At 42.3% G+C, this 24,664-nt stretch overlaps 1 protein-coding gene across 1 annotated transcript in view; it reads left to right on the top strand.

The window, feature by feature from the left end:
• The window catches only part of LOC128438223 (EGF-like repeat and discoidin I-like domain-containing protein 3), a 111,391-nt gene that overhangs the window by 78,910 nt on the left and 7,817 nt on the right, over positions 1-24,664 (top strand). The window contains exon 9 of the mRNA XM_053420703.1: positions 18,479-18,634. Coding sequence (XP_053276678.1) covers positions 18,479-18,634 — 156 coding nt within the window. The remainder of the gene's footprint in view (positions 1-18,478; positions 18,635-24,664) is intronic.

The raw sequence follows: 24,664 nt of genomic DNA, 5'->3' as shown, positions 1-24,664 counted from the left end.
ACACCCCAGTCTGTCTGCTTCACAATATGTCAGATTAATAGAGGTTTAAGATACATATCAACCAGACTCAATCACATATGTCATCATGTATGGCCTCATATATTGGATTCCGTACGTTTCTACAATAAAAGGCAGTAATGGTCTTTGCTGTGAAAAACTACTTCTCACTGTAAATCTGATAGCAGGGAAGAGATTGTGATGTGGATCATCTTCTCGGGGTATTAAAGACCCGAGTGATCTCTTTGGTTTCTTGGCCTTTCTCGGCCTCTCTCCTGTACTTGTGTTCCACACACATCCCTTCCCCTAGCAGTGACACCTATAGCGCTCTGTAGTCAGACCAACGTGTCTGGCTGTTATTAGATTGTCCGGATCTTGAGTCAGATATTTCTTTTATTACGCTGAAAGCTTTTTGCCGAGGGTGAGGTTATGCAGGGCCGTGTGTCGGAGGAGACAGATACTTAGCCAGGCCCCATCCCGGCCAGGAAGCTCAGCTGAGCAAAATTGATTGCTGTGGGTAAAGGAAAACTTGAGGTCTCATATTACATGCTGTGCCAACAGGAAAGGGGAAGATGCTATACACTCGCAGTGAGATAATCAATGGCTTCCACTGCCGAGGTCCATTTCTGTGCACACAGGCATATCAGATATCTGGCTTTTGAGAAGCACCAGTTATGTATTGTAAAGTGCTCTTTCACATTCATGTTCATACAGCTGTTCCCTCCAGGCTGGCGACAGCTATGGTCGGAGGCATTATATTTCCAGGTTGTCTGTCGGTACATCCCATTCTAAACAGTAAATGGTCTGTGTTTTTGTCGTGCTTTTCTTCACACACACTTTCATACAGTGCAGCCGTCAATGGCAATTTGGGGTTCTTGTCCAAGGAATCAAATCGGGGGGTTAGTGGACGAACTGCTCTACCTCCTCAGCCACAGCCACAGCCACCCATATGAATGCAACATTTGACTAACTATGACTAGTTATTGGTAAACTTCACTATGACATCATAATGTTCAACAAAAAACACTTTTCCTGGCCATCATGTAACAGAATGCCTTAGGAACAGAGTGCATGATGTTGTTTCCTGCACCTTGACTGATTTGCGGAGGCATGGAACTGTAAGGTGGTGAGTCCAGTTCCTATTTAGTGATCTTCTTGTGGGCATTTGTTAAACTCCCACTATCTGTGTCCTCTTCAGGCCGGTTGCCATGGTAAATAATAGATTTTCAGTGACTTTAGCGGATGACTTTAAACCTTAAAGATAAATGGAATTAATCATCCTTAATGACAAGTTAAGTATTGCTATTAATCAAGACAAGGGCTCTGCTGTGCAGTAGAAGCAGTGGGAAATTATCTACAGTCACCAAATATCACACTGGACCCCTTCATGCGTCTTGAATTGCAAACAGTTGAACCACCAGCTAATAGACAGGTTTTGTCTCTTAACCTGCACCGACTATTATGTCCATCCAATTGAAAGCAAAAATACCCTGATGCAGAATTAGAATATAATCACTTTGAGTAACATGTATTTTTCAACAGACCAAAACACTTAGATCTGGACCTGTGTCTGGAATGTCAAAGCTGACGTTATTCCAGCCTAGCAGGCGATAGAATTACTCCGAGGGAGAACGAGCCACAATCTTTCAAGATGCTTTCAAGAGAGGAGCTGAATCTGTCAGGCTGAGCTGCCAAGTACTCCAGCTGGCATAAGCTGATTAGTTAATTGTGCACATTAACATATTCACATTGCAAAGAGAAATTTGTCAGAGAGGCACGAGCTACTTTCCAATTTCACAGTGTCCCTGGTAAAGCAACATGTCTTTTGCATATTCTGACAAGTGGGACTGTGAGTTTTGGTTGGCGATGGGCGGGGTTTAGCCTCCTCACCATCTCTCCGTAGGTTGGTGCCGGGTGGCATCACGACTGACAGAAAAAAAAAAAATAAGGAATAAGAAAACTCAAAATAAGTTTTGTGTTGTCGAGCAAGAACAAATACTTATAATAATGTTTCCATCCACACCCGATGTGTTTAAGTAGCAAAGGCTCTTGCATCATGGTTGTTAAAATGAGGTGTGGTCAGGTGCATTGTTAGTGCCCTCCAATCACGAGGCAGAGGAAAGCAGTTGCACTTTTAACCATACATTATTAAGATATATTCACCTACACAGACAGATGGTCCAATCCACACCTAACCTTTTAAAAAGAAAGGGAGATGGGACTGGTTCATTGCATGTTAAGCTGAAAACACATCCATGATTAATTGAGAGACTAAATAGAAGCTGTTTTAAACCATTTTCTCTCCTGAACCCATTTCTCCTCTGTTAAACTTGTATAAGTGGATTTGGAGATGCCCTAAATGCACTTGCCCAATCGCTCTTTAGACCATGCGACTAGATCATTAAAAGGGAGCCTCAAGACTCACTTGCCCTCTCCTTTTGTGCTTTGAGGTACAGATAACTACCACTGATGGTCCAGGCAGTTACATAGATTTTTTTGGGCCATTTTTATTTTTGTGAATCCACAATGGCCGCAGCACGTGGCATCATTTTTGGGGTCATATGCCCATCTGTCCATCTCATTCTTGTGAAGGCAATAACTCAGCAGACTGTCTGGGCACAAACACTCATACATCATTAATTGAGTGGAATTTGATGGTCAAATGTCAAGTCCTATTCTTTGGATTATTCATATTTCAAGAAGTAGGAAATTATATTCTTCTCAGGTCACTATTTTTCCTCAGGTTCAATTTCCGAGTGCCATCTTCTACAACCCTTGCTTAGCCATGTTGTGTAAGCCCCATACATATCCTATATAATAAAATTGCATATCATCTGAATTACAGTGATTAATGATTTTTTTTGTCAAACAACAACCCAACATGTAACTTACTTATAAAAGGGGTTGTGTAGAGAGCACACGGCCTTCTGCTCACAACGATCATTCATCACTTCATTTGCAACTTTTTAAAACATGTTTGTGGACCGCAGAGGTTACAGAACAAGCCGTGAAAGTAATTCCACTGTAGCGATGCATTTGTTATCCTCTATCTTGAAGGTTCTCGCACCCAATTATCTCCTTATAGTGATAAATAAGTGTGGCGTGTGGCTGTGACACCCTGATAATCACCTCTGCCTCTGACAATGCAGAGTGAGCTGAATCCTTTGTGTGGAAACTTTGAAAGAGCTTCAGTATCTCTTGTGCAAACAGTTCACCGGCGCTATGCTAAATTCAGCTTGCAGTCGTCACACATCGGTGAACAGTCTGGTTAATGTGGTAATGCAGCTGTAACATAACATTCTATTTCAAATTTTACAGATAAATAGGCCAAAGGCCTGAGTATGGTATTTTTTCAATATAACTTAACACGTGTCATCAGGATTTGAAGATATTAAGACAGTATTTGTAGTTTTTATAATTAAATAACTGCGACGTTGAACAAATATGATTTTTTTCATTTCATTAGACATGTTTGCCCAACAATAGCACTAAATGGTGTTCTGTATTGAAGGCGGTGTGGCAAAGTCACAGGATCCAAGGTACTTTATGGTGTAAATGTACTCTGACTAATGCAGAGCACACGTAACATTTAAATTAAGGAAAAGACTGCGGGAGTGGAGCTTCTCATCGGCAGATACTGATGAGCTAAACCGTGGCAGCTTAGCAGGTAGGGTCCTGCATGCATGTGGGGGAAGGAGTGACTCACTGCAGGAACACACAGGACCAAGGGGAAAGCTCAGTGGGAGACTGTAAACCAAGACAGGGGAGGCAAAGGCAACTGGAGACACTGCTGTAATAACGCTGGCAGGTGCACACGACAGGCTGCTGCCACAGTGTTATTACTCCGGTGCCAGTTTACCTGCATGCATGTCTTAATCGCCAATATCTCTTCACTGGTGACAGTTGGTCGGAGCTGTATGCAAAGTAAAGTCTGGGATTCTTGAGGAAACGCTACTGCCCTCATGTTGACTAATTACCACGATACCACTATGTATTTCCCAGTAATCCAGGTAAATAATGTTCGCAGGACTTAAGAACCATAAATCCCACTGCCATCTACGTGAAGTTCTTGCTGCTGGAAGATATGATAATCCTCAGAAAACTATATGACAGAACTGGGTCGTGGCCGTTTCTTTTACTGACTTTGAACTGCAGAAATTGTTTTGAGCAAAGCAAGCAGACAGACTAGATGGCATCACTACGTTCTGTGTGGTTTGAATACAATCCTCCACTTTAGTGCCTTTCAGAATGAGAATTAGATGATGGACACTCATGGGTCAAGCTGTGTGGAGATGATCGTCTCCTACAGGAAATTGGTGAGTGAGGAGATAAATGGCAGATAAACGTCGGCTCTTGGCGCTTATATTTAAAAAAGCTATACCCAATATATGCTTTGAGACCGCTTGCTTCACCCAGTGACTTCAAGTTTCGCTGAGACATTGAATGGATGAACTGTGATTCTTGATGAATTTTGGTCAATGTTATCATTTTGGGTCAAGTGAAAGATTACAGTATTAGAGTAGTAACTCTCTGTCATGACCAGTGCGCAGTGTTTTTAAGGCGTTATGGGATCCCTTCATTTCATGGACACATTCGATTTCGTCTTATACTTTGAATATGTATCACAGTGATATTGGAATTTATCCTGCTAAGAATCTCAAAGACGAAAATGTTGGACCATCCCTAAAGATTGTTCATCAAAGGCGCCAGCTTCAACTTGAATATAGCAGGGGGAATGTCAGCGTAGTTAAGTGTAGACTTGTCATGTCCAGACTGGGCACAGTACATGCAGCACTTCACAATGATTCTACGCCTCAATTGATCAGGGATGATCCAGCACTGTGAAATAAATGTTTGCAGCCCAATCACACTGAGTCTCCTCTACCTCACCTTCAGTGAGTGACATGACTTTTTCTCATTGACGGTCTCTCACAGCAACTTGTTACTTTGCTTAACTGTGTGGAATAGATTTGTTCCTTTGTTTTAAGCAACAAAACCCCAGGAAGCAGGTAAGAGTTCATTTTGCTAAACCCTCAGCTGAAGTCAGATCAATACGAGAATGACAACTTGATATGCAGACTAGGCTTCCGAGAACCAGGAGGACAAGCAGAGGACACGTGACAGTCCAGCAAATTACCACTGATACATGATTTGACATGAAAGACAGACTGCGAGAGGTGAGCCACTGAAATGTAGAGACATCAGTGAGGGATTCGCTCTGTTTAGGAACAGCCGGTGCATATAGTGAGGAGGCAGAAGCAGAATGTGTAAGTCAGTGAAATTATTTCTGCAGAGAGCAAATGTCAAATTAAACCAATTTTAAAATGAGCAATGTTAATGGATTTCACTTATAGTTGCGGCTTTGTGCTTCCAGTGTTCAGTTCCCCTTTTAAACCATAATAGTTTAGATCAAATACATGCTACATGTTCAGAGAGGGTACTGGAGACTTTTCATTACTAATTCTATCTTTACTTAAATACATACATATTCAAATTGACTTCATCATACGGTTGTATCTGAAAGTTAAAGTCCTTTAAGTCACTTTAGAAAGAGTCATTATTGCTATAACAGTGTGAGATTTAAAGCCAAACACATGTTACATTCAAAAGGTATAATACTGTCAGAAAGGTTTAATTACACCTTAAAAGACAAAATCAGCTTCAGATCAGTCATGTGTTTCAAATGCCTTTCATCAGTTGCTTTCCTGCAATTGGGTTTAATTGTTTAAAAGAAAACAAGTGATCACTCTATTACAAATTCCAGGTTTTATTTCTTAGAGTGATTCACAGTTTCTAAAAGTAATATTGTAATTCAAATTGAATGAACTAACACACTAAGAAGAACATTTCTGCAGCTCTACCATCCAATGAGACCTAAAGCTTTTGTTCATTTTGACACTTCACATAGAGCCTTGTCCCATGTGGAGTACAGGCTAGAAAGAACAATAAGGAGACATAATGTGAGATTGATTCCCGCTCAATGCCTGCGAGCGAGCATTTGTTGTAATCAAACCGGGTATTATCATTACACCGGTTTTGCCAGGCACAGCTTCCTAATCAAATTGCTTCCTCAAATACAGCGCCGCCGAGAACAAACTCTATTCCTTTTAATCAATAGAATTAGCTTGGTGTTTGTTTCATCCATCCGCTGAGAAGAATGCCTTTAATTTGTCCCATCGAAACTATCATCACTTCTCGAGGGTTTGTGCAGCAAAGATGAAGCGTGTCCTTTCTTAAAACAGAGGAGCTGCCTCAGAGAGCATGGAGGCATTGTTGCATGTAAGGATTTAAGAGGGATTTTGATCATCGGGAATAACAATTATCGTCTCTTTGTTTCAAGTGCAGGACACTGCTACTTTGCTGCAATGACTTGCATGGGAAGATGGACTGTAAGACTTTATGGGGAACTTTCAAGGATGAGCTGTTTTCCGTGTCCTTCAAGCTTGATCCCCTCCCATTGGAAAACACAGTCCATGAATTGTTAGGAAGAATATAGAGAGTATCATCGTAAATCCAGCATTCATATAACTGTCCTACCGTGTTGGTCTGGCTTAAAATAGATAACAGCAATGTCCCCGCAGACCTGACTATTCAGAGTTCTAACAACACTAAATGCATTCTTTGTTCTATCGGCTGCTCAGGGTTTTATCACCACTTGTCCTACTACTCTGTGCCCAAAGCTGAGTCAATAGGAACAGCACCTGCAGTCAGGTATTCTTGCTGAACTAATTAAAGAACCAATGTGAGAGGGACAACGTCCCAAGGCGGTTCCTCTCGCAATCAGCGAGAAGCACACATCTATTCAGCCGCCGCCGTGATGCTGAAAAAATTATGAAATACAGGAAATGCAAGAAACACTGGCCTGAGCATACCTGCTGATATGACAGGCTTTATCTACACTTGTTTGCATAGGCGCCGGTTTTGTGTGTGTACTCTGGGTCTCCACAAACAATGCCAAGCACCAACGCGTTCCAGAATAGAGGGGACCTTCACATCGATCAGACAACAAGAGATCCGTGCAAAAAAGCATTAACTGGAGGGACTAGGAGTGTTAGTGAGTTTGGGGTTATTTCACTGTCCGTCACCTGCTCCAAACTTTAACCACCAATCAGTGTTGCCCTTGATGGTCCAATCTACTACCATAAATAAGAAATGACAACATTGAGTGAAAACAAATAGATTCAGCAGTTGTTCGGGCCTTTAGGTTATTGTTAGGGTTTTTGTAGACTATGCTTTTGCACAAGGTTTATTTTGGTTGTGGGTGTGATTCATTCAACTATAAAGAGCACCCTCTGTCAGTAGCATATCTCTGCACCTATATTTCTTTCCAAATGCTTTTCATCTTGCTTCAACCTTCACAGAGTTAACATGACAATATCAGATATAAATCTACGTCTATATAAAATCTGATCCGTGGCCTCGACCACCGATACACAACTTGGAAGCCAGAATAATGGATGTAACCATGACGGCAAATTCCTCAGCCAGCACTTGCCCTCGCAGATGTGCCAAACCAATCCGAGCACCATGTAGCCTTGCACAGTGCACGTGATACTAAGACTTGGCAAGTTTTCAAATGTGGAGAATCATATTAAGGGGTTATTATTATGGGTCATCATAAATCTTCTACAGAGAAGCCTGTCAGATTGGGCTCATATGATACTTGATATCTAAATTACCAAGTTCGAGACTCCGTCATATTACAAAACTTATTTGAATTTAATGAGACATTAATACAGTATGTTGCTTGAGAAAATGTGCCTGCAGCAATTCAATCATTTTGAGAACATTAATTAAGAATTTAAGAATAATCTTAGAAAGTCTTTGCACTAATTTGAAAACATGGCTGATGTAAATTTCATTAGTGTATTATCGTCAGAGCCTCATTTTAATCCGGTCCAATATGGCTCTTTCTTCCCTCTTTTTTTACTCAATTTCCCCTGCAGCTAGAATGTGGATTCAATTAACTGCCAAATGAAGTTACGGAAGGGATGGTAAATCCATCTGCTTTCCTGATTCAGTCGGGCGCTTTTTAGTGTCTCATCCCTCCAACTATATCCTTAAATGCACAGGTCTGCTTGGAACCCTGTAATGCTGCTCCATTGTTTCCATTATCCAAGGAAGCCATCTTATCCTTCCACACTGCATCCTGATCCTCATCTCCCTCCCGCGCCCTCCACGTCTGTCTCTCTCTCTCTCTCCCGCTCTCAGCCAGCGTAGGACGCATTTATCTGTTTTTATCTAGGGATGAGTGATTCATGAGTCTGCAGCAGCGCCGGCTGTAATCGTGGGATCTGCAGGAATTGTCAGAATTGTAGGTGCCAGGGCTTAAATCAGTGCAGCCGAGATTGGGTCCAGTGTGTTCTGCATGCGTATCTTGTGGTTTCAGGTTGTCTGAAAGCCAGCTCTTGACAAGCAGGATACCCCCCCCCTCACTTGTATATGTTTAAGTCAGACATCTTTATCAGTTATGCACCCCTAGAGCATGGCCTATACTTAAGCAGCACTGCTACATCCTGCACTATTATGATTAATTCAGAATAGTTAATTTAAGCCTCTGCAGTAAAAAAGAAAGAAAGAAAGTAGGCTTTAATTAGGTCCATGTTACGTTTTTTTTCTTGAATAGACCACTTATGTGCATAATTGTTATCTATTATGTAATTACATGCCTACCTTTGTATTGCGTGTGAAGCTCATCGTGTTTTTGTGCAGAGTGTGTGGGTGTGTGTGTGCGCACATGTGTGAGAATTTGATATGAATATTTGATATTCCATGTGCGACGCAGGAGAGGGGAGAGAGCAGTGAGGTATGATGTAGTGCAGGAGCCAGCGTTGTAAAAGATTTTATTTTTAATTCCCCTGTTTGGCAGGACCTTTAAATATCTGTATTATCGCTGTTAGAATAGGAACACGTGACTTCACGTGATTAAACTAGTTCACATTTGACTCTCGTTAAATAATCCAACAGGAAGCAGTTTTCTTCTTCCCTCCAGCATGAATAACAGATTTCCAGACAAGATCACAGACAGAGACAGACTATTTTAGATTTTATCAGTCATTGTCCATCACATGTCTAGTTACAGCAAACATTACACATGGGTGTGTAGTCCTCCGTGTCCCATACTTGTGCAGCATCAAGGCCGTTTTTTATGCACATGGATCTTAATTCCTCACTTCACTCACAATGACACGGTGTGCCACTTGATGGCTCTGCAGATGGGGCTCATTGCTGTAATAGCTCTAAATGATCCAGACCACCATGGTCGATTTCCTTCTTGTCCCTTCTATGCCATGGCCAGTTCCCATCACCGGCTCCTGCCACTGGTTAGACGTAAGTTGACATGCTGAACCAGGGCTCCATCTGCCCTAGGGCTATGTGTCTAGTATAAATTCAGATAGTGATGTCCGTGCTTGAAAACACAGGGTTTATAAAGGGCTGCCTTTGTTTTGAAGTTAGAAAATAGGAATTAAATTCTACATTAATCATATGTTGTTCCAATCCATCCAGAATATACTGAGATGTTTCACTGGATGCGTGGAAATAATGATTTGCACTAAGGGAGCAAAATATGATGTGAGCAGATAATCAAAATGAGTAGAATTCCGTCTCTTGGCCAATAAATATCTGTTCTAAATTACATGTCCACATCCGCGCGGCCATCCAGCTGTTCCACTAACATGAATGAAATGTCTGTGATCTTTCTGCTTCTGAGGTTTGTGGTTTATTCCGGTCTTTTCATGCACGTGGCTACATAAATGTCAATGTCCCTTCGTTATCTGCGTAACAACGGCATCCTGAGGAGATGAAAAATTACAAATACGAATTTTTGTGACACGTGACGTTGTTTCATGCAAAGTGTGCTGGCATGAAGACCAGCGCGCCGAGGAGAGGTGGGGATGCTTAATGCATAGCAATGCTCATGCTGTGGAATGCTGTTTACCAATATGTGCGCCTGTCACCTTGTTGCAATTCGCTATCAGTCACCACACAGTGCTTTTCTCCTATTTATGTCTTCTGGCTGCAAGATGTGCCTTGACCAGCCAAGCAGTTGACTCTTGTAATGCAGTGCCAAAACAAGACAGCATCTCGCTCTGAAGCGAAACTCATCTCACGTGAAGATGTTTGTTTGTGTTCGAGTCACACTCCACATTTAGCAGTCTCAAAAAATGATGCTGGCCATACATGTCAAATAAAATAAAAAAGTGTTGAAGTTGATGCAGGAAAGTGTTGTCAGTGCCACACTGCCCGGTCAAACTCAGTATGATATCTGTGACATTGCTTTCACTATGCGCAGTGCTCCCAGGCACCTGAGTCACACTTCAGCCTGTCTGCACACCAGCTTCTTACACAGTGTGAGCGCTCAGCAGGGAGTTCTACCTGCTGCGATCCCACCGCCCCATGTGGACACGCTGTAGATTTACTTACTGTGTGTGTGTGTGTGTGTGTGTGGGTGTTGTACTTGTACTTCTATATTGACTTATAGACCTTACGGAGTGAGGACATTCTAGGCAGTAGGTTCTCTGAACACACTGCAGCTGCTTTCAGACGTGCACCGAGCTCATCTGGAAGGACTGTACCCGAGAAGGCCAATGACAGTCGCTGCGGTTTCTCCTGCCAGCCCCTTAGTAGAAAGTGAGTGAGCCCATCCGAGAACACAGCAGGAGATTATCTGGAGAATGTGTCGTGAGCAAGTTTCTAACACGCTCAGGATGTTAAAAAAAAAAAAAAAAAAGTGTCCTATATATTACAAATATGCCAGGATGGAAAAAAGAAATAATGGAAGAGTTTCTGTTGATAAGGGCTGATGCACTGTAAAAACAAAACACGTTACTTCCACAGAATTTATATGTTATGTCCTGACTCCTGCATGCTGCACCACAACTCATACCCCAGACTCCGGAAAAATACTGTGTAACTGTGAACTGTTGCTTTTTTCAGGTGTGAAGAATGCATTGCTAAGCTTTAGAGAAAGTCCGGGCCCTATTCTGCGGACCTCTCCTGAGTTCATGTCTAAAAATTATTTATTTTTTAATGTCCTTGTAAAGCCATGATAAATTATCTCGTTAGCCTGTTTGAAATTAAGTTACAATTTGAGTCAAGAAATAAGATTTGTCTCTGAAACTTTGGGCTTGTCCTCCAAAGACACTGGAACCACATTTTTCAAACGGTCTCAGCTCGGTTGTTTGGTTCACACCAGGGTTCCATTTGCAGCTGTAGAGGATCAGAGGATTATTCAGTTAACAGACATGATGTTCTTAATGCTAGCAATCGACACACATATTAGTATATAAGCTGAGCCTGTGCTGACTCAGCCTTGCTGCTCAATCACAAGTTCTGCCACTCTTAGAGTAAATTCTCCTCAGCAGACAGAGCAGCGTGTCCATCTTCCTGCTAGTCAACTGCAGCAGCAGCACCAGGTCCAGCACTGTGTTCACGAGAGGGGGTGATTACCGGTGACACTGGTGCTGAACAACTCACCTGACACTGGTGTCCAGAGTCACTTCCTCGCCACTCTCCTGGAGCTTGATGCCGCCAACACATATACACCGTCTTTTTATCCTGAATGTCCTCTGAAAGCCTCGGGCACACGGAACACCTCACACACTCTCTTCTTCAGGTAGAGGACTTTAAGGCTCAGGGGTTAATGACGCCAAGATCCGCAGGTTGGGTGGGTAGGGTCGTAAAAATTAAAAATTTGTCTAGGTAGCCATGACACTAATAGACATTGGAGTTAACTATGGGGCTGTTGAAGTGTATGCTATCGTACATCATCGGCAAACTGTGCTCCACCAGTCTAGTTCTGTTGTTTCGGATTATGCATGAATTCCAGTTGTCTCCAGTGAAAGTTTGCAAAGTGTAGAGGCAGGTGTAGGCAGTGATTCTCAGAACGTGGCTCTTCACCAAGTCAAACAAAGTCTTCTTCATCTCATCATTCTTATGAAATTTAAGTAAAGAGAGCTGTTGGCATCCATCAAATCACGATTTCTGGCTCACCCAAAAAAACTCAAAAGTGTGTGTGTGCGCGTGTATGTTGATATTTGAGGTTGAGCAGTGAAGCATAATGGCATAACTTGTGTTTAGTTCAGTATAAATAAGTGGTATAGTAAGTGACATTGATTCTTCTATCCTAAAATTAAGATGTCCATTTCCTGACAGGGTTTCTCACTTGTTCTATATAATTAACCTGATAACTCGTCGCACTCAAAAATCTTTTAAGACGTTAAGTGCAAATCTTCTGTATTATTGATTATTATTAATATTTCGAAATAAATAAATAATTGTTATCACTTGGGACGTGTGGATGAATTAGTAAATTTCCTGGGTTAGGGTTAGGGTTAGGGTTAGATTTTCTGGGTTTTTCAGGTTTAAAAAATGCTCAGCACCACCTTTTATCAAATAATTCCTGAAGCTCTGCTCTCTCTGAATATTTCACCCAAGAAAAGGCAAACATATTTTCTATTGTTTTTCATTTGACATGCCGCTATTTATAATCAGACCCTATATTTTCCATTTTAATTAACGTTCTTTGTCCAACAGACTTACTTTAAGTCTAGTTTATCTGAGCTGTAGTGAGTGTAGTGGTAAGTGTGCTGCCAACCTTTATTTTTTTTTACTTTCATGTTGCTGAGACTTTGTGTTCTCATGCAGAAAAAGCAGAATGTCACTCAACAACCGCTCAGGCTCAGTGAGACTCAGACCCCTGCCTCATCATAGAGAATTGGCTTAGCTGGCGTGCTCGTGTGGGGAATGGCACATTTTTATACTCAGGGGTGTCATGACACACAGGCTTTTCTTTGCACTCAGAGGAGAAGTGCTACCCTCAGTCAACCATTTGTCTGGAAATTGTCCGCCTTCATGCCTTCAGTCCTGTCTCTCTTTTTTTTTGGGGGGGGGGGGGGGGGGGGGGGGGGGGTTGCTTGTTGGGCTTAGGAGCTTTTCTGAAGATGGTAGGGCAGAACAGAGTCACGACACGGGACAAAAGTAATACCCCGTTCAGACGGCAGACAGATCTGACAATGCATGTAAAAGTGCAATGCAATGCATAAGAGCCGGGTCACTTCACTAAAGGCCCAAAACAGTGCTGGTGTGTGAACATTCACCAAAGTTTTCCAGTCTGGTTACTTTATTTTGCAGGCTACGAAAGAATCTCACAGAGAGTTCTACAGTGCTCTGGCATTTCACTTCCATAGAGATAGTGTGAAGAGGTAGATATATCTTGACTTTCAGTCTCTACTATGGGTAAAGCTCCAAAGCCCCATAATGCAATGCAATACCATCTTTCATAAGACCCTGCTTATACCTGCCATAAACTCACACCTCATGTTTTTAATGCTGACTTTAGGCGTCGATATGGTCTCTTCACTTCGGGAGCATGAACCAGACCAGGTGTTCTTACATTTAGCATGAAACGGAGATATGACCGGGCCATTGTACTTCGCGTTATGTAAGAATTTAAGCATACCGTCACGTTTAAAGAACACGACTCACTGCAGGTGACATGAGCCGTGGAAGAGAGTGTTTTCTTCTCGCTGTTGCACCAGCTTTAACTTTTAATGATAGCCACCCTGCTGTGGCGTTGATGGTACTGTCCTCACGGCTTTGTGAGTTGTGTGCACGCAATCCCGAGTCCTGCACGGTTACGTCAGAGGAGAATATATGTAACGCACAAACTAATACACAGGCTGTGAAGATGAAATGAGTCTCAGTGATACAGTTGTATCACCAGGATGATATGTAAAGCGAGCAAATGCAAAACTGGGCCTCATTTGTCTCCTTATGAAGCTGCCTCTCACTGTAATAATCATTTCATCCTACGATGGCAAAGCCACTTTAAATGTGGTCATGGGATTTACACACAAACCTTTGTATTAAGAAGTTTCGGAGGATTGTGTGTCTGGAACAAGGGCACGTTTGCACAAAGAGACATACAAATAAGGATTTGACCCTGTCTCCGTTTCAATGTTCAGCTGTATTGTTGGATAAACTGAGAGATCATATGAGATAAGATTAGACACAGCTGGCTGAATCCTAAAATTGATTCTAATGTTGTTTTTTTCTCCCGCAACAACTGCGAGCGCCACAAGCATCCAAAGATTGTCACAAAGCTTTCACACACTCCTTGTTTGTCTGGGTTAACAGCTCATGGAGGAGAGAATGGGGCCGAGAGTGTGATGGAGGAAGAGCAGACGGCGGGACCGGAGGAGAGGCCTTGCTTTAACAAGCTTGTCTCGCTCCCTAATTCAGTTTGAGCCATCAAAGTGTTGAGAGCTCGACGTCGCTAGGGGCGGTTGTATTTTGCGACTTAAACCTGTGACAGGAATTACAGGTTCCCCCTTCAACTCTGCTTTGTTTTGGTGGCAGACTTGACTGCTGGGCTGGAATGTGATTACCTCAACGTTCGGCGACTGGAGCGCAATCAAAGCCTTGCAGTGGTGAGGTATCATTCCCCTCTAAATGAACCGAGCAGCCAGTGTCGTTGTTTCCATCTGGCCTCTTTAACTGGGGGTTCGCCGTGGCAGTTATCGTCATTACATCGCAGCGGTTGTTTATAGTTATTCATATACATCACAGCCCCGACTGCATTCCGAAACAGAAATGAGCACTACACAGAAAGGGAGGAAGTGGAAGCTTCCATTTGAAGGAGAAACTTCATGAATAGTGCATTGACACCAAATGGAGCATGTGTTATGCGTCGCATCTGCATAATTACCTACCTGTAACCGCAGCATTGTAACGACTTAATTTATGTCTGCACGCTAACTTCAATGCCTTTCGTCCTGTTTTCATTGGCCCGACAGCTCACAATTGGAGCACTGGGAGTTTATCCGCTTGGACGTCTTGTGGAGAGTCACAGACTTGCTTTGTTGTCACTTGTCAACGTGTGAGTCAGGAGCAAGGGTCTATGTTTGCCAGTGCACACAGCAGGGGGCTCTGCCTTTAAGAGGGTCTCTGTAATACCCAGGGACCAATCTTAAAGTGCACGAGGGGAAAGAGAAGCTCCTGAGTAGTTTTGAAACCTCACGAGAAATAAAGAAAACAGAATAAAAGTGTGGTGCACTGTGCTGAGATGCACTGTGCTGTTCCGCAGTGTGTCGAGGGCGTGTGATGAAACCGAGCCATATCTCATGCATTACTTCGGTTTGGTTGCTTATTTGTTTAATCTACTCAGGGCTGTATTTGCTTCTGTCAGAGCACCGTGACATAGTATATGTTGGCCTCTGACCAGGCCAATTAGTTTGATGTATTGCTGTCTGGATGCTGTGTATATTCAGCAGAGGAAATAAATCTGCATGCTTATGTTTCTCTCTCGGTTGCTCTCTCCTTGCTCCCAAATGTCGCCGCTATCTTTCCATGTGACAGCGAAATGCAAAGTGGAGCCTTTTTACCATCCTGCATTGACTGTGTGTGTGTGTGTGTGTGTGTGTGTGTGTGTGTGTGTGTGTGTGTGTGTGTGTGTGTGTGTGTGTGTGTGTGTGTGTGTGTGTGTGTGTGTGTGTGTGTGTGTGTGTGTGTGTGTGTGTGTGAGAGAGACAGTTTTAAAATTAAATTTCTGGGTTGGGAAATTGGGAATACATCAGGCAATTCTTTCTAGGACCATTCACTTGTTTCCATGAATAAGAATCAAAATTAACATTAAAAGAAAGTGAAATCTTGAGTTATGAACATTTCAAAACCTTAATTTGTCATCTAGGACCTATTGTTCTATACAAGACGATAACAAACCTCTTTGTTTAATATATTGTTGAGATTAAAGGTATTTCTGCACAGCTTGTACAATTATCTTAACATTACAAACAACACCCACTGATTTAATCTTATTAAAATGTATTGTGGGAGACTTCTTTTATATTACTTCTTATAATCTTCCATCACAGTAAGAGATATACTGTTGTGCTTCACAAAATAATCTATTTTATCTAGCAGCGCCTCGTTTATTAATATCTACTTTACATTGTTGACACAATCATGTGAGTCTCATGGAAATGTTAATTTAACGCATCCTCTATGAAACACAGATTTTTGGTAAACAAGATATATTCAGTACAGTAAAGGCCGGCGCATGTTTCTGCGTTTTCAAGGCCCTGCAAGCGCAAGAGCCCTTCCAGGCCCCTTACGTGCTTATGTATCTCTTCTTACGTGCTTATGTATCTCTTCTTACGTGCTTATGTATCTCTTCTTACGTGCTTATGTATCTCTTCTTACGTGCTTATGTATCTCTTCTTACGGGCTTACGTGCGTCGCCCAATTTTTCTAACTAGACGGCAAAGCTCTGCAAGCCTCCCGCAGCCCGCAAGGGATGTGATTGGTCTGCTAACTACATCCTTTCCGGAGTTGCATTTCCGGTTTCATGCCACATAATACCGGCAGAAACAACGGAAGATTTAGAAGAACGAATATGGACCAAATAGAAGAGCGTTTGGCAGAAGAGATCCGAAAGTATGATCAATTGGATAACCCGTCACTGATTGGCGGATTTGTCCGCCAGAAAAAGGCTACGAGGAGCCGCAGAACCGCAGTGGCTATGTAAATAAACAATCGACGAAGAAGAAAGAAGGCATCTCTACGGTCGTCTTCGACAAAAAACATCACTCCGCCTAGTGTTCTGTCGGGGAATTGCTTTATAAGACGCGCAGCGCTTGGGGAAGCTTGGGGAAGCATGAATGACAAAGAGTCCTGCGACACAGCTGCGTGAAAAGCCGCCGACGCAGTTGCAGAAGCATGCACCGGCCTTCACAGTAAACATTGAAATGTAAAACATATATTTGATGCTTTATACTTGTCTTAGTCAATTAAATAAAACAAGAAAGACCAAGTCAGATTTAAAAAGCAAAAAGTTCACTCTTACATTTATCTCACCTTCAGGTACCTATGATTTGAGCCCTTTTAGGCAGTACAGCTGTCTCTTTTGAACCTCAGACATCCAGGGTCAGGGCTTCTCTTTGATATTGAAGTGTGTAATATCATCATGTAGAGATCTAAAGACCCCTCTAAGGCCAACAGAGAAAAAGGTTGGAGAATTAAAAAAAATCTCTTAAAAACTGCCGATTTGTCCAGTGCTGACCTGACCAACAAACTAACCCCAGAGTATAAACCATCTGATGCAAAATTTAAGTAACCTAAGAACCAAACCGAAATTTCATCATAGGATCTGCAGGTAACTCTTGTTGATGTGAGAGTGCATTTAACTTCTTTTGGAAGGAGGTGTAGAAACTTGGCCCCAAGGAAAAACCCTACACTTTGCCAATGAATATATATACAACGGCCAGGCCTTCTGGAATACTGTGTGACCGACAAATGAAAATAGTTTGGCCGCAGCAACAGTTACGGTTGGGGGATACTTCACTGCCTCAGGGACAGGGCAGTTTGCAGCCACCGATTCAGCTATAAATTCAAGATACTGCAAAGCCATCTGTCCGAAAAGCCGAATTTGAACCAGAACTGGGACTTTCAGCTGTGTATTGATTGCAAGCGCTCTAGCAAATCCACAAGGATTGGCTCAAAAAGAAGAAATGGAACTTTAAGGAGCAGCCGAGCCAAAGCCCAGATTTGAATCCCATTGAAATGTGCTGGGGCTATTCGAAAGGGGCCGTATACACCGGAACAGCCTCGAACATCTTGTAGCTGAATGGATTTTGTACGGAAGAGGAGTCAAAAAAAGTTACAGAGCCAATGTCAGAGACTGGTGGGCATTTATGCAAAACTCCTCCAAGAAGTTATTACTGCTGAAGGGAGAAAATAACAGCCACTGAGCCAAGGCTGTACTAACTTCTCCACAGAGAGATATTTCTGTTATCTGTTAACACTATTGTTTAATAAATGATTGAAAACTCTTAGTTACCTTGTGGCTTTGTTCAAGTACTTCACCTTTATCTGTGGACACTTGCAATGAAGTAAAGCTCTTTGTATAAAAATGGTGAAAAGCCAACAATTTCCATGGGATGTTGTTGTTTCTTCACATGGCTCTTATATTAACTCGTAAGCGCCGAGGGGTAAGAAATGTACAAATATAAATAAATATAAATAGGTAAATATGGCAGTGCTATAATTATTATCGCCTTGTTGGATTTTGGGGTTCAGCTTAATCTCACTTTTCAATATAGTGAAGCCTAATTAAACCTTAAAATGTCAATATGTGCTGTGAGTTGCCTCCTTCCTGCTGCAACAAATGAAAGCATATTAAAAATTAACCCTAGTGGTGCAATGTGAGGCTCCGAAGCTGCTGCAGTGTGTGATTTCACTTGTGCTGAGGCAAGGTTGTGGACTTAGCCTTGTTGTTCAATATTCTGTGAATAATTGAAACTGACTTCTTGCGCCTGGTGTTTTTTATACAGTAAATCCTCTAATAACCTCCAAAGGAGAAAAAAAAAGTGGGGAGTGGACGAGAATGTGGAAAGAATAGCCTTTTCCGAAACCTTTTCACGCGTACAGTATCTCGACCAATGAAATGTCTCATCCCGCTTTTTCTCTCTGCCTCTCACAGGTGGACTTGCTCGTGCCGACAAAGGTCACAGGAGTCATCACCCAGGGAGCAAAAGACTTTGGCCACGTGCAGTTTGTCGGCTCGTACAAAGTTGCGTACAGTAACGACGGAGAGCGGTGGAGTATCTACCAAGACCAGAAACAAGGGAAGGACAAGGTAAGTGGCCTTCACACCACAAGACCATGAGGTTTAAACAGATGCATCAACATATTTAGTGACGAGACTGTGTATAAAAACATACATTGCCATGTACACAAAGCATATATATTGAAAAATACTGTGGAATTATAAATGCATGCCTTTGGGTGCGGTGAGTACTGCGGTTGTGAATTATATATCACACAAGAAGGTAAGAGCCAGTGTGAGTTGAGAGGAACAGCATCAACAGAACGATGCATAGGAGGGACAGAAACCTGACACAGACAAAAGCACCGAGCAGTAAATGTAGAGAAGAAAATAAACAGGTTTTTCGTTTGAAAATGTCCATTTTGGGACCTGTCCGTTTCTCTTCTCCTCTTCCCCTCTTTCCCTCAGCATCTCCTTATCTGTGGCTCAAACTGAGGTTGCCTGCTCTGTCCTGTTGCCTCTCTCTGGTCTGGGATCAGATAAGACTGTGCCGTCAACCTGACTTGGCCAGTGCTGTGCCGTAAATCTTGTTTTTTACGGCCCCTCAACAAAGTACACATGTCCGTTCCAATCGCCCACGACAGCAGCGACAGTGCAAGGCTGCAGCAGCCTATCTGCTGATATCAGGGAGAGCAGCAGGCACCAGGTTATAGTCTTTGAGATTCTGCAGGCCAGAGGGGGGGTGTTTACTTTTCTTTGTTGCTGCAGTATTGGAAGATAAAGCCCAACCTCTGCTCATTCACTGATTTGGGATCTGTTTACTCAATCGAGTAACCTGAGATCTAGAAAATCTCATACATGTATATACATATGTATATAGCACAAAAAAAAAACACAATGGAAGTGTTTGAAGCTATTATGAGATATACACTGAGATCGTGGAATGCAGTCTATATAACGCGTTCTATTTTAGTCTTGTAGTGCAGATTAGGATTTCATCTATGGAATCTCTTTCCTATATTTATCCAACGCAGTAATATTTCACTATTGAGAGCGTCATTTATTTTGTTAATGTTCAGATTGCGATGCTTTCCCTCAGAATTCTGCCCTGGCTCTTAAATAACCCCCCCCCCCCCCCCCCCCCCGCACACATGCAAATATACTTTTGCATCTGTTCCAAACTGTTTGTCGTCAGTCAGATTCACAGTTGTGTATAGTCCTATTCACAGACCTTCTCCTTTTGATCAGTCCCGTTCTGTGTATGTAAATATTCCGTCAGAATTCGCTAACCAACAGAATGCAAGACATGGCTTTGACCAATTGAATCACTGCCTCGTGGCAGGATTTACTTCTTACAGTGGCTGCTCAAGTAAGCACATACAGGACCTAACAGTATATTTTGATTTTTATAGGGCTGTCTAAGGACATTTACTGCATTCACAGACAACTGTGTCATCTCTGCCAGTATTAATTCAAGTCAAGAAAGTCTCTGGCTGAGTCAGAATGCTTGACCTCAAAATGTGTCTCATTAGCACTCTCTACAAATTGTAACATTTCAGTAGCTTCTGCAAAAAGACATTGCACTTTTTTTTTAAACAAACGTAGTGCAGTTAACAAAGTCTCACTCATAAATTGCATGACGCTTATTTTCTTGACAAAGCCAGAGAAATTACAAGGAACTGAAGTCGTATCTCAGGGAGTGTGTTAGTGTAGAGTTTGAAGTTTGGCAGGGGGGGGGGGGGGGGGTTCACCCCTACGCTCCATCAAAAAGGCCTTGCTCATGGGTTTCGTTTCCATGACAACAAAACAAAAGCACAACTACTCACCATCAATAGTCAGCGTCCAGCTGATCTGCTGCCACGAATAGTATTTTCTAGCTTCTATCTGACATATCACACCGCTCAGGATAGACAGTTTATTTTGTTACCAGGGTGACGATCTCTGGTCCGTCCCATTGGTTGCCTGAAAAGCAGCAAAGGCAACGACACTGTATGAAAAGTTCAGAGGTTTTCAGACAGATCGGTGCAAAGAGGTGGAGAGCTCAGAAACAAGACGCTGGGCGCTTTTCGTTTGGCTGCCGCATGAAGCCGGATACGGTCTCTCTTCACTGAGAACAATTTAATAGAGAAACTGGCACTGAAGAAAAAAGACAATATGGAGACCTGCTTTAAATCTCTTATGATCAGACTGTATTATTTACAAATTTGAGATTGGAATAAATTGACATAGATAAAGATTTTAGCGTCATCAGTCAAAACCATTGTACATCATAGAAATTACTTTATATCCTTATATACTCATGAGCTCGCTAGTTACTTTTCTTGTCATAAACACAGTTCAGTCAGACAAATCACGTTTGATCATGTAATATATTTATTACAACAGATTTAGTGTTTGGCGTCTAGGCTCCAACTTAATCACTCCCCCATATGATTACACAGAAATGATGGGAGTGATGAGCAAATACTTGTAAACCCCCGTTAGAGCCTACAGGTGGATGCTGGGGTGGTGGAGGGTTTGAAGCAACAGGTAGCAATACTGCAGCAGCAGTGAGAGCAAGAGGGGTTGATGGGAAATGTCTCTCTGGTTAAATAGACCACCTGATAAGGTGGGTGTGTATTATAGATGGTTGTGGAGATTGAGGTATGTCACATGATGTATGTCACATGATGTATGTAATATGATTGGCGCAGCGCAGCTCGAGTTGTCTGCCAGAACTAGCTCGCAGGCGTCGCCATATAAATGTGTGTAACTTATCAGATTAGAACCTTTTGGTGTTGATTTTTTCTTTGTTGTTTTTCTTTGTTGTTTAGCAACAGTCTTCCAAAATTAGGTGCAATTAAAATATAGGCTGTAATAACCCCAGCACATTATCGTGTATGTATTCCCATGCCACAAATGTGACTTTACCAATTAGAATTGAATAAGTAATAGCACCATTAAAATAAAATACTTATTTGATGTGTTCATGATGACAAATCCTTCACAACACAATTATCATGTAGAAACTTTTTGAAATCATTTTTCATGAATAAATAACAGTGAATTTGTTTGAAAGCTTTATAAAATTAAGTGGGTTGTTTCCCCACAGCTGTTTGCATTATTCAACACTTAAGGTTCCTGCATCTCATTTGTTTGCATCTCTCACCTGCCTCACTAAAAGCACCTGTCCGACCGGTGGGAGCCATGCAGCGCTTCCCTCTCGCTTTCTAAACCAAAATCAACTGCTTGAATATCTTAGAGCATAATATTTTGTAAGCAAGTCTAATGGTTTGCACAGATAATTTAATCTGAGAACTTGCAATTTTATTTGGTGTCTCAGTCACATCTCAAAGTTAAACAAGCTCAGAAGAGACTGCGAGTGCAAGTACCAACCTTCATTTAGTAATTGATTTTTTGTATGAAGAAACATTTTTTCCAGATTTAATCTTTAATGACTATAGCCACATATTTATTTATTAATGCATTTTCTTCCAAATATTTGTACAAGAATCCTTTTCAATAAGTCCCTAACGTCTTAAATCCTGAAGTTGCTAATTTTCTGTCATATTTGGTTTCAAAATGGTGGTGCAGTCCATCCTCTGCAGTCCGTGCACATAAAAGCTATGATGTTTGCCTCTCTAATAAAAACTGATTCGGAGCCGTTTGTGGAAGTTATGTGCCATCTTCAACTGCCATTTTAAAGTAAGAGTTTTATTTTTGCTTCGCTCAGTGCGATAAATCTTAACACTGAAATATGACAGAATCTTGTTAAACCAAATAATACTCCGATATCAATTTATGCCCTTATCCTTGTGGCAGAGCCAGTGCAGCAGCCGAATGTCGGGAAATGTTTTTCCCATTTGTGCAGTCAAATTCCTTGCTTGAGGAGCTTATAATTTCAACACCCATGATTATCTTTGGATATGGGCCATCGCAGGCTCAGCATGATTTTCACTCAGGCAACCTCACTGATTTCCTTCCAAGGGCCTGGCAAGCGTCATCTGAGGCAGAAGGAGAGAGAGCCGCTCTGACACCTCAGGAACCTGTTATGTCTCAGGTTTTATATTTAAATCCAATTTGAAGAAAATTCAAATCTGTGGATCACAGCACTTTAAACAGCTACACATAAGTTGAAAATTATACCAGACATAAGCCATCTCTGTTATCGTTTTTATCTTTGCCCGGGTATAATTCAGAGGAGGACAGGCAGGATGGCCAGTCAATCTGAGAGTGTGTGTGTAGCAAAGCGTCTGAAATGTCAATTAGTTTGTCCCTAGCGGAGCCAAGGGGCTGTTCAGATGTAGGATTCTTCAAGGTGTTTTCCCTCTTCAGTCAGCTGAGGCCGCCATTAATGTCAGAGGACACATTTGGCTGTTTGATTCCCGAGGGTCCTCCCGACATACCACAATACTTGACTTGGCAGAGGTATACTGTGTATTTGTGTGTGTGTGTGTGTGTGTGTGTGTGTGTGCGTGTGTGTGTGTGTGTGTGTGTCTGGGTGTGTGTGTCTGGGTGTCTGGTTCAGGCACAGTGGTACAGGCTTGTAAGTATTCTCCTCAGCTTCCCCTCCAGCTCCTGTGTGGCAGAGGCTGCAGGCGGTTACATCTAGATTGAGAGAGGAGGCTCTGTCAGAATACAGATGTTGTAAAAGCGGGGCACGGTGACACGCACACACACACACACACACACACACACACACCCCACACCACAGGATCCCTCTACGCCAACCACCTTGTTTGCCTTTTTTCTTTTTTTACACAGAAATCCCAAATACCTCTGCGCCGCACTTACAACTGACAAGTAACAACACAGCCCATTGTTTGATCATAATTAAACTCGGATACATTCCATAATTATATCGGCTTGGTTGCTTTCCCACGTGCACACTCTTTCTACACCTGGGGTCGCCACGTTGACTGCTCCTGCACCTCTGGCCCTTCCCGGGAATCAATATTTACACACTTCATAGGTAATTGATTTATGTTTAATAGTGTTGCACACGCGTGACACAGGGTTAATTAGCCATTAGAGCCTTCAATTCCCTCCAGGTCAGAGGTTAACTGACAGTCATCTTAAGTTAAACCGCTTATATATAAAATCTTCTCTTTCTGCAGTCTTGGAAAATATTGTCCGGGACGTTAAATGTTCCTGAGGGCTTGAAAAACTCACAACTATATAACTTATTATTGAAAAGGTGATCATCTGTGCATTTGAGCTTGATTGAGCCTCTTCTAAGCTCTCGCTCTTCTCTTGACCTTTCAATCTAGACGTGGTTGAATTGCAGTCACATAACCGCACATGGCTCAGGCAACAACAGGGCAGAGGGCAAAAAGATCTGAGCGACCTGCTCCCCCGACCAGTACACCAGGTTTAAATAATGGAGCCTGGGCAAGTATAGAGTGTTGTATCTCCAGAGGCGCCCTGCCATGGTACAGCACACCCGTGGCTCCACCAGCCTGGAAAATCAATAGGTGGGAGCAGAGTTGCGGCTCGTGGTTCAGAGGGAAGTCACACTGAGAAATGCCCTGGATGCTTTTGTCTTAACTATTGGATAATATGATTATGCTTGTAGGCGATGGAGCAAGACCTACCCTCAAGTAGTTATCACTTATGTGACAAAAAGATTAATCTATAAGAAGTAAAGAGACCTTGGATGAGTGTGTTTATAAAGAGCCAAAGGGTCTACTGTGTCCATGCTGCTGCTCGACTTGTGCTGTTTGACTTTTGCAAAAATACTCAACTTAATCTGACAGGAAATACTGCCACACTGGAGAAGTATTGCAGTTGTAACTAGCACAAATACTACCAGTCAGCTCCAAATGTCAGCGGCCGGTGACTCTGCCTCTGTTTCCTTATGTCAGACAGGCGGACCACTGGTCAGACACAGCAGGTTGGGCTTCAGCTGCAGTAGCTGCCGTATTTATAATGTGTTTTATGTTTTGTTATCTCATTACTGAATTGGGAAAAATAATATCAAGTACTTCGTCTGTCTAATTAAACCCATAAGTGGGGAGACAGTTGTTTGATTGTGTTGCAATCCACCCACTATTTACAGAGGACGACAGGCTCTGCCATGGATTAGACGACTAAAGCAACAGCAGAACTAATAAGTAAACTTAAAGAAAATCTGGAAAATGC

The sequence above is a fragment of the Pleuronectes platessa genome, chromosome 4, assembly GCF_947347685.1.
Source record: "Pleuronectes platessa chromosome 4, fPlePla1.1, whole genome shotgun sequence".
NCBI lineage: Eukaryota > Metazoa > Chordata > Actinopteri > Pleuronectiformes > Pleuronectidae > Pleuronectes > Pleuronectes platessa.
The sequence above is the reverse complement of the archived record's forward strand: the minus strand, read 5'-3'. Positions and strand labels throughout refer to the sequence as shown.